A 15099-nucleotide genomic window follows, 5' to 3' on the forward strand; every position below is an offset into this window, starting at 1 on the left:
ACACATCTATCATCAGTCATTTAATTATAACACAGAAGTCAGTAATTTAAAAAATGTGGTGGCCCACACAGAAACTGTAAAAGTAGAATTAAGAGGATTAGCAGCAGAACTCTGACTAACCTGTGGATCCCTCAACCTGTTTGTGGTCAGTCCCCATAATGTGGATGTGGTCTCCTGATTCACCAGCAGAGGGAGCCAGCTGCACACAGAAAACACAATAAAGGCTCAATGAGTGCCACTACATTTACTAAGCAAAATAATCAATTTAAATCAGAAAGCACAGGGGGTGACATGTGTAGATTGTTGGTGGATGAAATCATGTTTTCTCTCAGTTGTTACTTTCTGACCTTGCCAGTATCAGCATTGTTGCGAATCCCGTTCTGCTTGTGTCCGCTCTCTGAGCTCTGGCCGCTGCCGGCGCTACGACTGCTGCCCACACTGCCAGCGCTGCCAACGCTGTTCCTGTCACCTGAGAGGAGAAGAGAGGAGAGGAGAGGAGAGAAAGGGAAACAAAACATTACGTTGTAAAACGAGACCTGCAGAGAATATGAGAGTTGGGAAACTCATGGGAGGGAGGAAGAGAAACTGTGGGCTGTAATTTGTAGGTTCAAGCATGTGCTCTGCAATCAAAACAAAACAACAAATCATCAGTGAGCAACTCTTGAAGTTTGGTATTTTTAGGAAATGTATTTTAATTTATATTTGTGTAGAGCTGGAAATGATAGGCTTAGCTTAGCATTTAAGATGAAGTAACTTGTAACAGTGTGGTTTGAGTGTTGGTGCTCCTTGTTTATCAACAACTTATTTCACACACTTGCTTCTATATGGGTGGGTGCTAATTAGTGGAGCTATAATGCTAAGCTAGGTTCATAAGTGGATGAAGTTTTCCATATTTTCTTTGCGAACGCCCCAGCACGCTGCAAAAAAAACCCGAGATGCAAGCAGAGTAGTAGGCAACACTGGAGTCAAAGAAAATGCTTTAAAGCCATGCAGCTCACTTACCTTTACGTCCGGCTGCAAAACAATTGTATTCATGGTTACTGGATTATTTGGGGTGCAGGTAGCGGTGGGGGTTGGGATTTGCAGGGTGGCATGGTAAGGTCAAGACAGTGGGATATAAAGGGATAAAGACAGGAATAATCTTCCTTAAAGAGGCCCGGTTTATCAGATGGCAGCTGGCCTACAGGTTCACACAGGGTTGGTGGGGGGGGGGGTGCCACACACTCTTACCAGTGGGAGAGCTCCTGAGGACCCAAATGTCCTGAGAGGGGCTAGCAGGACTAGCTGGAGATGAGAGCTGAGTGGCCGGTGGAACACCTAACAAACACACACACTTTAGACACGCACTCACTGTGGTGTGGTGGGAGAGGACCTATCGAGGACTCGTCGAAGGGAAGAGATGGGGATCAGGGTGGGATTCAACGAGAGGCTCAGGTTCAAGGCTCAAGACCTCCAACCCCTGTGGTGGCCTGTTCAGAAGCCCTTGCATGGTAGTGTGTACATGAATGCATCGCACAGGTGGGGAAAAGATGTGTGTCTGTACCTGCAGGGTCATAGCCAAGGATGTAAGAGTCATCAGTCTGAGGGGCGAGGCCGTGGCTTGAGGGAGGAGCTCTGGATGCAAAGTGTTGTCGTTGGCAGGGCATTGAGGCTTGGCGGGAGAGAGTGCCCCCTAGGGTCAGGGAGACAGGTTTGGGTTGAGGTGGGCATGCATGTGTGAGGGAAAGAAGAGCATGTTCATGCAATGTGTGTGTTGTCTGCGCATACACATAATAAAGAAACGTTATCTTGTTCATTGGGTATATGGAACAAGAGCTAAAAAAAAAAGGGCAATTTCACTGTAAATCCCCTCTGGAGTTACATAAGAGGCTGCTGAATGGGGAGTGTAAGATCACTAGCGACACTGAGAGGGCTTACTGCTCCTTTGTGTGTTGTTGGTCTACGACTGCTGACACCATTGACATTATCACAGAGCTCACTCACTCACACACACACACATGCACACACACACACTGCTGAGTTTGCCTGTCACAGACTTTGAGTCTCTTGTCTCTTTACCCTCGAGCATGAACACACACACACACATATATATATATATATATATATATATGCCACACACACACACACACACTGAGAGTGCACAATATCCCGGCGAAGACTGTGAGGGCTTTAGCACTGAGCTGACACTTTGCAATCTGGCCATAGTAATCCTATTAATGTGCATATCTGAACGTGTGTGTGTGTGTGTGTCGTCTGGCTTGATGAGGACCTAGAAATGGAGCGTTTCTGCTCGTGTGTGTGTGTGTTGTGCGTCCATGTCTGTTGCCGTTATCGGACTCCTCTCTGTGTTCATCCCACTGTTTGAATGTCAGTGGCTTTACAGCTGCAAAACAAGCGAAGGGCTCATATTTCCTTTCATTCACAGGGATTAAATCAGATGATTTACACGCATGCTGAACCCTCCAGTGATCATGCATACCAGCATGACAGATCCTGCTTGTGTGCAAGCCTCCAGACACTGTTTATTCCCAGATTTAACTGCTGCCATGGGTCAAGTTAGCCATTTTAACATCACTCTTTTAAGCTCAGGCCCTCCAGTGTCTGCTCCTGCAGTGCATCAAATATAACAGCTATGCTTCTATTTTCTAAAACAAATCAAATGTGAGTGTATGTATAGAATACATATGTACTCAGCCAACCCATAATTAGACACTGAAATACTTAACAGATCAAATTACATGTATAAAAGTAACACGAGAGGTGCAGACCACAGGTAATTATCACCCAGCTTAAGGTGGCATTTTAGCACCTTTCAGCTTGTTGTTTTGGTTTCAGTGCCAAACAAAAAATAAAATGTATTCCCTTCTCTCATCAACATTGTTTGAACTACCAACATGTTGTTACTGAACAGGCTGTGGAGTGCATACCCAGCGCTAAACCAAAGTAGTAGCCTAGACTTCAAGCTTGAGTGAATATGATTTCAGCTGTTGGCGTAGATGAGCTACTTGTTTGTTTACCTGCTCTTCTGCTGAGGACCTCCACCACTGAAGGAGGGAAGAAGCCCACCCGGTCGGTCCCCCGCTGCGTGTCGTGAATGTGACCTTTCCACCGGCCGTCTGAGTGCTGCTCCAGGACCTGACAACAACATATCATGAGCACATTTCAGCTGGAATTTGGCGTCCACTGACACGAGAAGTTTGATTAAAGCACCCAAATCCTACGCCTTGTCAACAAAACGTCAGCTCTAAGTATGCATGTTATGTGTTTGACTCCTTCCAGGCGTGTATTTAAGACCATAATGAGCGAGCCAATGAGCTGGAAATACACCGTCTATTCAGTGTGAGTGTTAACAAAATGCCTTGAGAGGACAAAAACAAACACCTCGGCTCTCTCACAACATCACACGAGTTCAGACAGGAGTGTAAGATGTCACAGAGACTCTTATAAAGATATCAAAATTCACAGCACTAAGCACATAAACACACGCAAATGCATGCACATAGGTATTAGTGCAAACACTCTATGTGTGTGTGTGTGTGTGGCTGGTAATGAAAGAGTGACAGCATCAAGTTTGTGCCTGTTCCTGCTCACAGTACACCAAATTACCTCACAACACCCCACACAAATCTTAACAAGACTGAAGCCCGTCTCATATAATCCTGCCTGTGATTCCCCTGATGATGAAGAGGAGGGTACAAAATGCATTTTAGAACAAATGTTGATGAGAAAGGTGAAAGGTGTGCCAGCTTTCCTCCTGCAGTTTATGATAATGAGATAAAAAGGGTCCGTGTGTACACAGCAGTGTTTGGTCCGGGGTTTTACAATCAATTTCGAGGCTCCACAGACAGCTGCGTTGCTTAAAAAGACAAGCAGGCCGTTGAGTTTAATTTCATGGATAAAAGGGCAATCATTAATCATCACACTTCCTTTTAAATCCATGGCATGATGAAGGTTAGAAAAAGGTGAGTCCTTTTTACTGCACCTTCTCTACTTGCTAACTTTTCTTTATTAGACATATATATATATATACACATATATATATACATATACATATATATATATATACACACACACATATATATACACATATATATATATATATACATATATATATATATATAAATAAAGTATAATATCAACACATGTAATGCTCTCTCTGCAATAGACATGCATATAAAACCATGTACCATAATGAGGTCTCCAGCTCTGAGGTTGAGAGCGGTCGGGTCGTGTAGATTCCAGTAGTCCTTCACTGCTCTAACTTGGAGAGAACTTGAGGCCTCTGCACATAAAAAAAAAAAAAACAGTCACATCATCAGAAGTCACAAATACCTTCTTCTTATTCTTCTTCTTCTTCTACACCAAAACACATCTGAAAAGCTTTCAACCTCTCAGAAGCTGTTTGATCTCTCTGCTGGCGGTGGAGGTGGTGAACTGGTTGACGATGTCCAAAGCTGTCTGGTTGTACGTGTTGCGTATGTTGACGTTGATGCCCGCCTAAAAACACACAGACACACATGGATGACGTGCAATTCAAAATAAATCCTCCCCTCTTTCATTAAAGAATAACAGAGCGTGCTGTGTGAAGTTTTGTCTGCTTCACACAAAGTCTTCGTACAAAAACATCAGCCCTCAGAATCACACATTGAAAATGATGTTGTTGTCGCTTTGGCTTACATCAAGCAGCAGCCGCACCACTTCCGTCTTGCCGTAGAGGGCAGCCTCATGCAGAGCCGTCCCCGCTTTGGTAGCTCTGTTGATGTCAATGCCGGCTTTGAGCAGCAACCTAAGAAAATCAAATCAGAAACACACACACACACACGTGAGCCTGCGGGCGAGGCTCAGAAACAGATTCATCTATTCAACTGTTACAGACATCTGCAACATCTCATTAAATGATAAACTCCCCACTCATCCACCCACACACAAGCTAACACATGTGACTGTGGATCTGTCAGAGGCCCAGATGTAGGAATGCTGATGGCATCATACCCAGACAGAGGTGCAGGCTGCTGAGGAGGATGAGGAGGAGGTGATCCCTGGCTCAGATTGGGAAGGTTGAGTCAGGTTTTAAAGATGTAAACAACCCTCAAAGTGTTGCTGTAGGATATTAGCTGGATACATCTGCATGGAACATTTCTGCTTCTGCTTTCCTTGTTCATGCAGAGTATTTCAAATCCACTTTTAATTAAGGGTTACATATTTTTATATATGACAAAACTCAGCAGAGACTGAATGTTGACCTATCATCATAGCATAGCATCATAGCATAGCAGCAGTTGACTTACTTTCAAATACCTAATTTGGCTAGAAAAAGGTTTCTCAAATGCTCAAGTTTCATTTTTTTTTACATATAAAATACATTTTTAATCATATGTAAATTAAATAAAAAAGTTTTATTCCTCCTTGGTGCAGAAGTTTGCAGTTCCAGTTCTAACCAGACCTAGAAAGCCTTCCCATATATTACTATACTATAAAGACATCTGCTGCATAAGTGTGGCAGTCTTTGAAGAGACATAAATCCCTAAGCAGGAGATCACAGCCAAATTCTGCTGAATAAACTCTGAATAAACTTGTGTGCTAATGCAGAGTGTTTGTGTTAGACTCCCAGCTTCTCTGCTGCACGTCTAACTGTTATCACTTCACCGTTAAGAAGGAGAGAGGAGGATGGAGAAGGTGGGGCAGGAGATATGTTGATAATATGAGGAGGATGGGAATCATTAGCAGCATGTCAAGAGGCAGGGTGTGGGTACTTGGCAAGATACATACATATTTACACAGATATGCCGACGTAGAACTCCCTGAGCCATGTGAAAGCCAATGGGATTAAATGCCACTAGTAGTGCTGTCTGTGTTTACATCTTGGAGATGTAGAGATTGTGCAAGTAAACGGTTGGTTACCTTGCTGGAGCTAACCGTTTAATATGAGGCGTAGTAGCAGTGCTAACAGTGGCAACTACAGTAACAGCTGCACCACTGGCAGTAACTGTAGTTAGTCAATGCTAATATCAACATGCTAACATGATGCTGAGCAGGTAAGATGTTCACATCTTACATTAGCTAGCATGCTAACATTTAGAGAAATTAAAAACAATAGTAAAACATGTTTCCTGAAGAAAATGCAGGTTTGATTGCTGCAGCTGAAGCATTGCTTTGAACGCTGATGTGAAGGATTGCTCTGAATTGCTGGAGAATCTGAGCAATTCAGAGCTTTGTGTGCCTCTGTGTGTCAGCCTGTCACCATGGTAACAGCAGAGGAGACCTCAAAAACCACTCCAACTTTGAGAGCCTGGCGCGCGGAAACGATTCCGAATTAGAAAATTCTGAATACAGGTTTGATAGAGCAGCATCTAATGAGCGTTTTAAGACTGAAATGGAGTCTGTAGCTTGAAATTTGTAGGAGGAGATACATTTGGCAGACGACCCTCGTTGAAGGGCTCTCTCATAGACTCCCATGTTAAAGATGACACCGAAATTGCTTAATATTTGAAAAATTATAATTTTTTTAAAACCCGGAATGTCCTTTGTGAGATGAACATTTTGATAGTTGAATGGCTGAAATCGGTCAATGTATGCTGAAGATACGCTGCGCCAAAAAAACGTACAGAAGAAGAAGAAGAAGAAGAAAGAGGGTGACGTTTAATTGTTGCCTAGCAACGGCAATCAAACTAAATATTAGCTGCAGCATCACTAGCAGCTGGTACTACTGCAATGAAAATACTAGTTCATCTTAGTTTACTATGTCACCATGCCAAAACATGGCAATAACAATAGCTTGTGTCTGTAACAACAACAAGTAGTAGCTATGATACAACGAGGGTTCCTTTAAGAACAAATTTGCGACAGATATGATTTGTTTTCTTTCTTGTTATCTTACTTGATGATGTCTTTGTGTCCGTTCCTGGCTGCCAGGTGGAGTGGGGTGGTGGAGGGTGAGTCTGGACTGTCGCTCCCTCCCTCTCCTTCTAACAGAGCTGCCACCATATTACTGCTCAGCAGCAACTGAGCCACCTAAGAAGGAATCAAACTGAAGATAAAGTGTTCGCTGGCAGAATCAGGACAGGAATTACAGCATTAGTAATACATAAATAATGTATGTATGCAAAGCTACAAAAATATATACTTATATGATATACAGTTAGTGATGACTTATATGCAGGGTTCAAGTAGCACACAGAAGCTTATCCACTACTCAGCAGCTGTCCAGAGATACCACAGCTTCCACACACACACACACAGTCTGTGACAAAAAAACAGCCCAAAGCCGTCTATTCTTTCGCAGCTAAACTGCAAACTCAGACCAGAAGAGGGAACATTTAACAAGCGTAGGGAGTGAGTGTGTGTGTGTCTAATTCTGAATTACGGGGCCAGCTATACATCCCACAGCCAGGCTTATCCGCCGATGTGGCAGAGAACCAGTAAAACGCAGTGAAATGGGCAATCTCTTTAACTTTACAGTGTCCAAAAAGGAGCCACAGAAGTCTGTTTTCAGGTTTATATTTAGCTTCGCTGACGCCGTGTTTGACATGTTGTAACTCTTTTCGCTCAGTATTAAATTGCGTGCTCATCAGCCTCATGTCTCCATACCTTCAGTCTGCCAAACTCACAGGCCAAATCAAGAGGCGTCTTCTTCGCCTTGTTCGAGAGGCAGGGATTAGACTGGTGCTGCAGCAGCATCTCCGACTGAGAGGGAGAGTGTAACATAAGTGAAATCACCTCATGTATTATGCACATGTGACACATTCACTACGTGTGAGTGTTGATGTTTGTCTTTGAACACATGATAGCTCTGTTTAGGTCTGTCGGCATGGTGCTAAATCTTGTTCTACGAGCGAGGTCAGGCCTCAGTGTGGGTTGTATGACATGTTCAGGTGTGTATACGTCCTTTAAAAACAACCAAACGAGTGAAGCTGAAGGAAAGGAATGTGTGCGGTCACTGCCTGTAGACTTGTTGTGTCACTACCTTAATGGAACTACTGGTATTGTTGGTGGACAATACCAGCTGTGACACAAAGGGGGTACATTACAGTGAAATGGGAGGACTGGTAGTGCTTGGGAACTTTGCCTTTGGCGGCTGTCTGTTGTCTACCTGCGTGTGTGTGTGTGTGTGTGTGTACTCACCACCTCATAGTGTCCATACTGAGCAGCTAGGTGTAACGGTATCTGCCCATCATGGGAAGTGGAGTTGACTGAAGCTCCGGCTCTCAGCAACAATAACACGGAGTCGGCTTTACCCTGCCATGCTGCGTAGTGGAGGGGACGCATGCCTTGGGACAGAAACGTGTGAGATGGGTTGTCGAAATCAATTTACTACTCACAATACTTTGCAGAATATTTTGCCTATGACCCTATTTTTTTATTTTTTTCCTCAAAAACAGGCTCACGGGAAGAAAAAAGACATTATTTACTTTAGGATCAGGTGGATTTAAGGAAGAATTATCAATAACACTGTACCACCTCAGCAACCTTTTCTTAAACCCGTCAATGGGCAAGAAGCAGGGTACAAGCTTATCACACCTATGATCAATTAAACCAATTAACCCCCAGCTGAACCAAGAATCTCTCTTAACTGAGCTGATGTCTGCTGTTCATGTTGTTGGGGGGTCTACTGTGTGCTACAGGTGTGAAGCCTGGTGACTGCCAGACTGGCAAGAAGTGGGAGAGCAAAGTTAAATCCATTCTTTCTACAGTGTATAGCTGCTCTCTGAGCACCGCACCCCTCTGGTCTCAGCAGCTGAGCTCCTTTTTCCAAATTCTGCTGTATCTGTTCCGGTTGGAGTCTGAACTTATTTGCTGCAGCCCTGCTGTCACTGCATGGCAGACAAACTTCAAAGTGAGTCATATTTTTTCATTTTGGAGTGTTGAGGAAGTTTCAGGCTCCATTTAACCCTAACTGACTTCTAGAGTGTGAACTTTTTTTTGGCTTCTGTGGTGAGAGTGGAACATCTGGTCAGGCTGTTCTGTCACTGTGATACCATTGATGTCCTTGATATCCACTGTAGCCTGGGCCTCCAGCAGCAGAGACAGCAGCTCCGTGGTGCCCGTCAGAGCGGCATGGTGCAGCGCCGAGAAGCTGTGGGCGAGAAAAAAAGAGGGGGGGGGGGAGAGAGACAAGGAGATGAGAGGGGTTATAAATCATACTGATGACTTTACAGCAGGTGAGTCCTTTTCAAAACTCCAGACTGAGATGACATGTGTGTGAGTGTGTGCTCCCATCAAAGTGCCTGATCTGTGTTCAGTTGTGTCTCTATACTTGTGTGGACACGTTTGATTTTTAGCTTTTAATGTGAGGACATTTTGGCTGAACCCCCAGGTGTGTGTGTGTGCGTGTGTACATATCAAAAACTCACACACATGAAATGCGGAGAAATTCGAAGACATTTTTGTGTTTTTGTGCACACAGACACAGCGAGGTCACCCTCTGAGGAGAGATGGGGCACAATCAGCAGCACCACACGGGGCATTCAGGTGATTTCATAGCCTCAGGCAGCCCTGGGATTTTGGGCTTCGGCCACAACAAACTGCCTGTAAGCACTAGTAGCTCTGTCTGCAGGGCTTCTACACATTGCTGTTTCCTTGTCACCCACAGTATGTAATGAATATGTCTTTGCTGCTTAACTTACTTCCAGATTTACATATAGGAGACCAAAGTTTGCATTATCTTTGGAGCCAGAATAAAGGTGCAGCATACCCGTCGGTGTGAAAAAAGGGCTGTGAGGTGTATGAACTTTAGACATGGATCTGAAGGATCTGCAGACAGTGACGTACTGCATCTTATCACATATCACATTGTTTAGGTTTCTATCTTCATGAGCAACACAATCACACATTCATTATCTTTCCATCTACCTATTTTCCAGCAGACCGTACTTCCTCCACATCTACAGTCACCTGTGTTTCTACACAAATCTGCCCTGGTCAGATGGTGTTGACTCAGTGAAAAGCAGCTGTTTGCTTACCGTCCCCCTCTAAACCCTTCTCATGTATCATCACCCCCCCCCCCCCCCCCCCCCCACTCCATCACATATGGACATGTTTGATGTCAACAACCCTATTGTGTATCACCTCCCACACACTGCACTGACCCTGCATGTAGACACATGCAGCACGCTTAAGTCAACACACGGCACGTAGCCAAAGCCGGTCGATCTCCAGCAAGGACTGTGCACACCTATATTTCAATTCTTGCATTTGACTACAGAACACAATCTCATAACGTGAGTCACAATGTGAAGACTGAACACAAACAGGAGGCACAGGTTAAGGTGTTTTTTTTTGCATGTCAATCAAGACAAGGTGACTCTTCCATTGCATTCTCTTGAATCACAGGGTGAGACAAACGCGAGCACGTACACACATGCGCCTGTCTTACCCGTCAGTGTCTTGGTAGTTGATGTTGAGTCTCTTGGTGGAGCCCAGCAACTCTGGAAAAAGACACAAAAGAAGAGAGGAGGGAGTACAATTAGTATTTTGTGACATCTTTTGTTTTTTTTCTTCCTGCGTGTGTGTTTTTTTTTTGCCATCATCACTCCTTCCTTCAAACCTGACAGCCGCGACAGGGTGGAGAGATTTCCTCACCTCCTGCTGCCTCACCCTTCTCTCCCGCTGACACCCTCATGCCAGCCAAATGATTCATAAACAAATGATGCTGCCTCGCAGAAATGCCACAATGCCACGTCATTTATGCTGCTATCTTGTCACGGCTCTTTGGATTTTAGAGTGACAACCATAAAGCCAGAGCACACCAGAATCAAAACATGCATATATTTATTTTTCCACAGTAGCAAAAAAAGTCAGTTTAGCAAGACTGAACAAGTTTTTTTTCCACTACTCACCTCGGATGAGACACACTGCTGCTTGTCCAATGTCCTCAACGAGGGAGCACACAGTAGTCATCTATTTACTAAAAAAATGTACTGACAACTCTATAAATAAAAAAATCTACTTCCAAACTGGTTTACAAACTGGTTCCAGCAGTAGCAGAATCTTGAGCAAAGGTTTTTAAAACCATATTTTTTATTGTGACAACACTAACTTCGTTTTCTACCTGCATAACCCTCCTTCCTCTAAGTATCCCACTTCTCTATTCACCCTCAGCCTTTAGCTATCATGCATTTTCCGCCATCTTGCACCTCCATCTCCAGCCTCTGAAGAAGACTGGAAACTCTCCTCACTCAGCTAAATATCCTTTTGACGTCCTACGGCAGGGATCTGGGCTGTAAAGGCCCCTACTGTCCAGCAAGACCCACACAGGAACAAGAAGCCAAAACCCTCTAAATACAGCACCATTCATCGCAGTCAAGCTCCATCACTGTGTTCTCCCACACAGGTGTGGAAAATCACATGTGTGTGTTTCTGTGTTTACATCCCGGTGGGGAATCCAATCACTGTGGTCCCCACAGGTCTACAGTTATGATTTAGTTTTTAGGGTTAGGGATAAGTGTAGTGTTCAGATGGAATGGATGAATGGTCAATGTGCTCACATTGTGGAAGTGTGTGTGTGGAGGGGGCAGAAAGGGAGACAGGAAGAGAAAGAGGTGGACAAAATAAGCAGTACAGTAGAAACAGTTCAGCTATTGAACTCAGTTTAAGTAGTCGTTGATCATCTTTTATATGGATCGCCCTGTATTTTACATCACGGCACTCACAGTATCATGGGCGAGTCAACGCTTTGTGTGCGTCAGGTGTCTCGTGAATATGGTGGGTGGATGATCAGTGATCATCTGATTGCTTGTATCTTGGTCTGATTTTTTTACGATATTGCTGATCCCTTAGCAGACATTCTCTTAGCGGAGCAAAGCTGCTACTGTCTATGGGAATAACAGCCACACCAAGTCCATAATAAACAGAAATGAAAAGTGGATTACATAACCAGAAAGACTTGCTATGAAATGCTGCATGGAGGCTTATAGATTACTTCACATAAAAACAACAGATATGAGGCAATTTGTAAAATTACAGCACATAACTGGGATCCCATGTCTTTCCTTCGGGTTTATTGTTGTTATCTTCCAGCTCAAAGTATTGCAGTTGCATAAAAACTAATGAAACCATCAACTCCTGCATTTCTATGTGGATACAATTCTATTCGATTTCCACGGGATTCTGCTGGATGTCTGTGGATAAAGGAAGAATTCTCACCTCCACGGTTAGCAGATCAATTCTCAACGGAGCCACTGCTGCACCCTGCAGCACCCCAAAACCACCGGGTACGATCATGCTTTACATTATAATGCCTTGATTTTATAGCAGTGAAATTTTAGTGCAGGCCTGAAGGCTGACATGCTTTAAAACAAGAGCCTGAAGGCACAAAAAGCCACATTGTTAATGAGACAGATAGAGGGGCTGGGCGTTGGGCTCTTTGCCAAAGCGGGGTCTAAGCTGTCCCAGCAGTATGGAAAGAACAGGGCCTTTCAGGAGTTCTAGTTACAACACGAGCCGGCATTCCTCACATAGCACACCCACCATGCGATCCTACATGTTTGCTGAGTCTCGATGTCATCCACCATCCAACTGTCAGCCCCTCTCCCCTCGTTCTGTCTATTCACAAAAGTAGTGGGAGGGGGGCTCCTTCTTCACATCAGGATCAATTAAATTAGATCGATGCAGAGTAAATCTCAAGTGCTGAGAGAGAAATTACAGGGTTTGTCACTGAAGAGTTGTCAGTGTGGAAGCCCTCCATTGTTTTCTGTGGTTACAACAAACAAAGCGAGGCGACCACGTGATGTTGTGTTTTGATTGCCTCTTCAGATGCATAAGCAACGCTCCTGTTGTTATGCTGCTTTCTGCACCTCTCTCAGAACAGCTCAAGCATCCCGGACAGAAGAAAGAGATCCTGGTGCTTTGATGTGGAGAACATTGTTCAGCGAGGAGCAGAGGAACGATCAAAACGGGAGGGAAGTAAAAGACAGGAGGAGGAGGAGGAGGAGGAGACATGCATCTGTGTGCCTTCATTCAGGTGAAGATTTTGTCTTGTGTCAGGTGCATAAACAAGAAAACATGGAAAAGATCAGAGTGGGAACTCAAGATGGAAAAACAACATGAATAAAAAAAATAAAAGACAACAAAAAAAACTTTGTGTCTTGTTTGTTATGTCAACCAGTCTGCAGCTGGCATATGTGTCGCGCTTTGGTCTGCAATGCCTGAAAAAGTTGCTTCGAAATGTCTTTGATCAACGTCTACACATGTGTAAGAAAAATGGAACGCAACATGCTGGCAAGAGTTTTGAAAAATAAAGCACTTCAACACTACAAAGTGAATTAATGCAGGGATATGAACCTATAACAACCTTTATAAGAAAAAACGCAAGCTATAGTACGACAGATCAGACTCCAATGTGTAGACCACTACTCTCAGACAAGTCACAGCAAGAAGAAGACTATACCCTGTTCCAACATACAAGCTGCTGGCTCTTCAAAAGGTAAAGCTGCATGTAGACAAATATTTTGCTATGATTAAATCAAGCATAGGGAACAATGTGGACTGACGACAGCAACGATTCTACCAAGCTAAACTATTCTGCAAGAGCATCAAAACAAAAAGTATAAATGTAGCTTAAAGGTTAGCCTGGCCTGGTCGCCTCTTAAATGCTGCGTCACATGTTGCACTAATGTAAATCTGGCTCTGACTTTTTGGTGAGTGCAGCTTTTGGACATTTGGCCTTTTCTTAAACTATTTGAGCATTTCTGAGAGGCCTTGTCTCACAGCATCGTTTTCTTCCACTTTAAAATAGGGCTATTCTAAAAAACACATACACACACACACATTGGAATCTATATTTTGACACCAGAAATCACTGAGGTTGCTCGCAGGTTATGCTCTTTAGAATTGTGTTAAAGCTTTCTGTCTAAATATTCCTTGGACTTCTACCACAGGGAATGCAACCTCTCTTCCACCCATGCCGCCTTCTCTTTAACAAAAGAAGAGCAGGACACTTGATTCCGGAGTTGTGGGTTGGGACAAACCCCCACACCGAAGTTAAAAAAAAAAGCGTACAAACAGCGAGACCACAGCTGCCTGGGGCGAGACCAAAATACAGGGGAGTGAGAAAAAGGGGGGTAATTTAAGGTCATCATCCCGTCTGTGGCGATAAATGGTTTGTGGTCAGGTAAGGACCTCATCAAGGGAAACTCTTATCCCAGGAACACATCCATCTAACTGCTCTGATTACTGAGAGCGTAAACAAAGTCCCTCAAACCAAACCACCAAGGCAGAGCAGGGATTTGGCTGCATTCCAGCTGTCCCACTCAATTCCTGATAAATGCTCCAACAAACACTATTTTGTGACATGGCTTGTTTGTGCTTGCAACAGCACTGGCTCTTATAACAAGATCTATGGCACAGAGGGATGTTAATGATTAATCATTAGTGCATCAATTGCCATTAAGTGTAGAAAAGGGATTTGCTCATGTTCTCTATCACTCCTTACGTCCAAAAACGCCACTAGAGATGCAAGTCCGGACAGTGAAATTTCACACATGGGGCATTTTCTAACTTGCTGCATTCTTTAAAGATCCGTAAGATCACAAATCTATCTAGCTTCAAGCAATGTGTTTGTGGCTGAACCACAGCTGGGATGGACCAATCAGCATCCTCCGAGTACTCTAGAGAAGTTATGAAGCACACACAGGATTGGGTGTTTGTCGCTGTCGGATGCCGTCACTGCTGAAAAAGCCTAAGGTGAGGGGTGGTACCTCAGTGGACCAAGTGGACCATCAGTGTTCTTCTCAGTCTTAGACCCAAACAAGGTTAAATTGGCTCTTATCCCACGAACTGAGCAGACAGTCCTGCTGTGACACCAAATCCTGTGACACACAAACACAGGAGCACAAATCTCTTCACCCTGTAAAGTGAAGTAGGTGCTCAGAAGGCTCCAGTACCAAGCTGACCACTTAGATGTTTTCATCAACATCTTTAATCTCTCTCCGAGTTTGACAGTGATCCCCCACGCCAGAACAAACAGTCCACAGCTACAGGTTTGTGTGTCAAAGTTTTAGGTCTTTCTCAAACCTTCCCCAGGTCATTTTAAAGTCAATATTTACATTTGAATGAATTTGGACTTTACCAAAATGTCACTGTCCATCTATCTTGAAGTACTTA

The 15099-nt window shown here is 43.9% G+C and overlaps 1 protein-coding gene across 4 annotated transcripts in view; it reads right to left on the minus strand.

Annotated features, from left to right (window-relative positions):
* Window positions 1-15099, minus strand: part of LOC114437466 (CASK interacting protein 2) — a 29413-nt gene that overhangs the window by 5398 nt on the left and 8916 nt on the right. The window contains exons 3-15 of one of the 4 annotated variants that reach the window (XM_028408173.1): window positions 10373-10424; window positions 8976-9073; window positions 8122-8267; window positions 7588-7683; window positions 6878-7011; window positions 4678-4786; window positions 4389-4497; window positions 4188-4282; window positions 3018-3135; window positions 1544-1672; window positions 1231-1317; window positions 348-469; window positions 121-199 (exon numbers count right to left, since the gene is read on the minus strand). In XM_028408173.1, coding sequence (XP_028263974.1) covers window positions 121-199; window positions 348-469; window positions 1231-1317; window positions 1544-1672; window positions 3018-3135; window positions 4188-4282; window positions 4389-4497; window positions 4678-4786; window positions 6878-7011; window positions 7588-7683; window positions 8122-8267; window positions 8976-9073; window positions 10373-10424 — 1374 coding nt within the window. Of the gene's footprint in view, window positions 1-120; window positions 200-347; window positions 470-1230; window positions 1318-1543; window positions 1673-3017; window positions 3136-4187; window positions 4283-4388; window positions 4498-4677; window positions 4787-6877; window positions 7012-7587; window positions 7684-8121; window positions 8268-8898; window positions 9074-10372; window positions 10425-15099 lie in introns of those variants that run through there. The other 3 variants (XM_028408176.1, XM_028408174.1, XM_028408175.1) reach the window with 3 other exon arrangements.

Source organism: Parambassis ranga, chromosome 6, assembly GCF_900634625.1.
Source record: "Parambassis ranga chromosome 6, fParRan2.1, whole genome shotgun sequence".
Lineage (NCBI taxonomy): Eukaryota > Metazoa > Chordata > Actinopteri > Ambassidae > Parambassis > Parambassis ranga.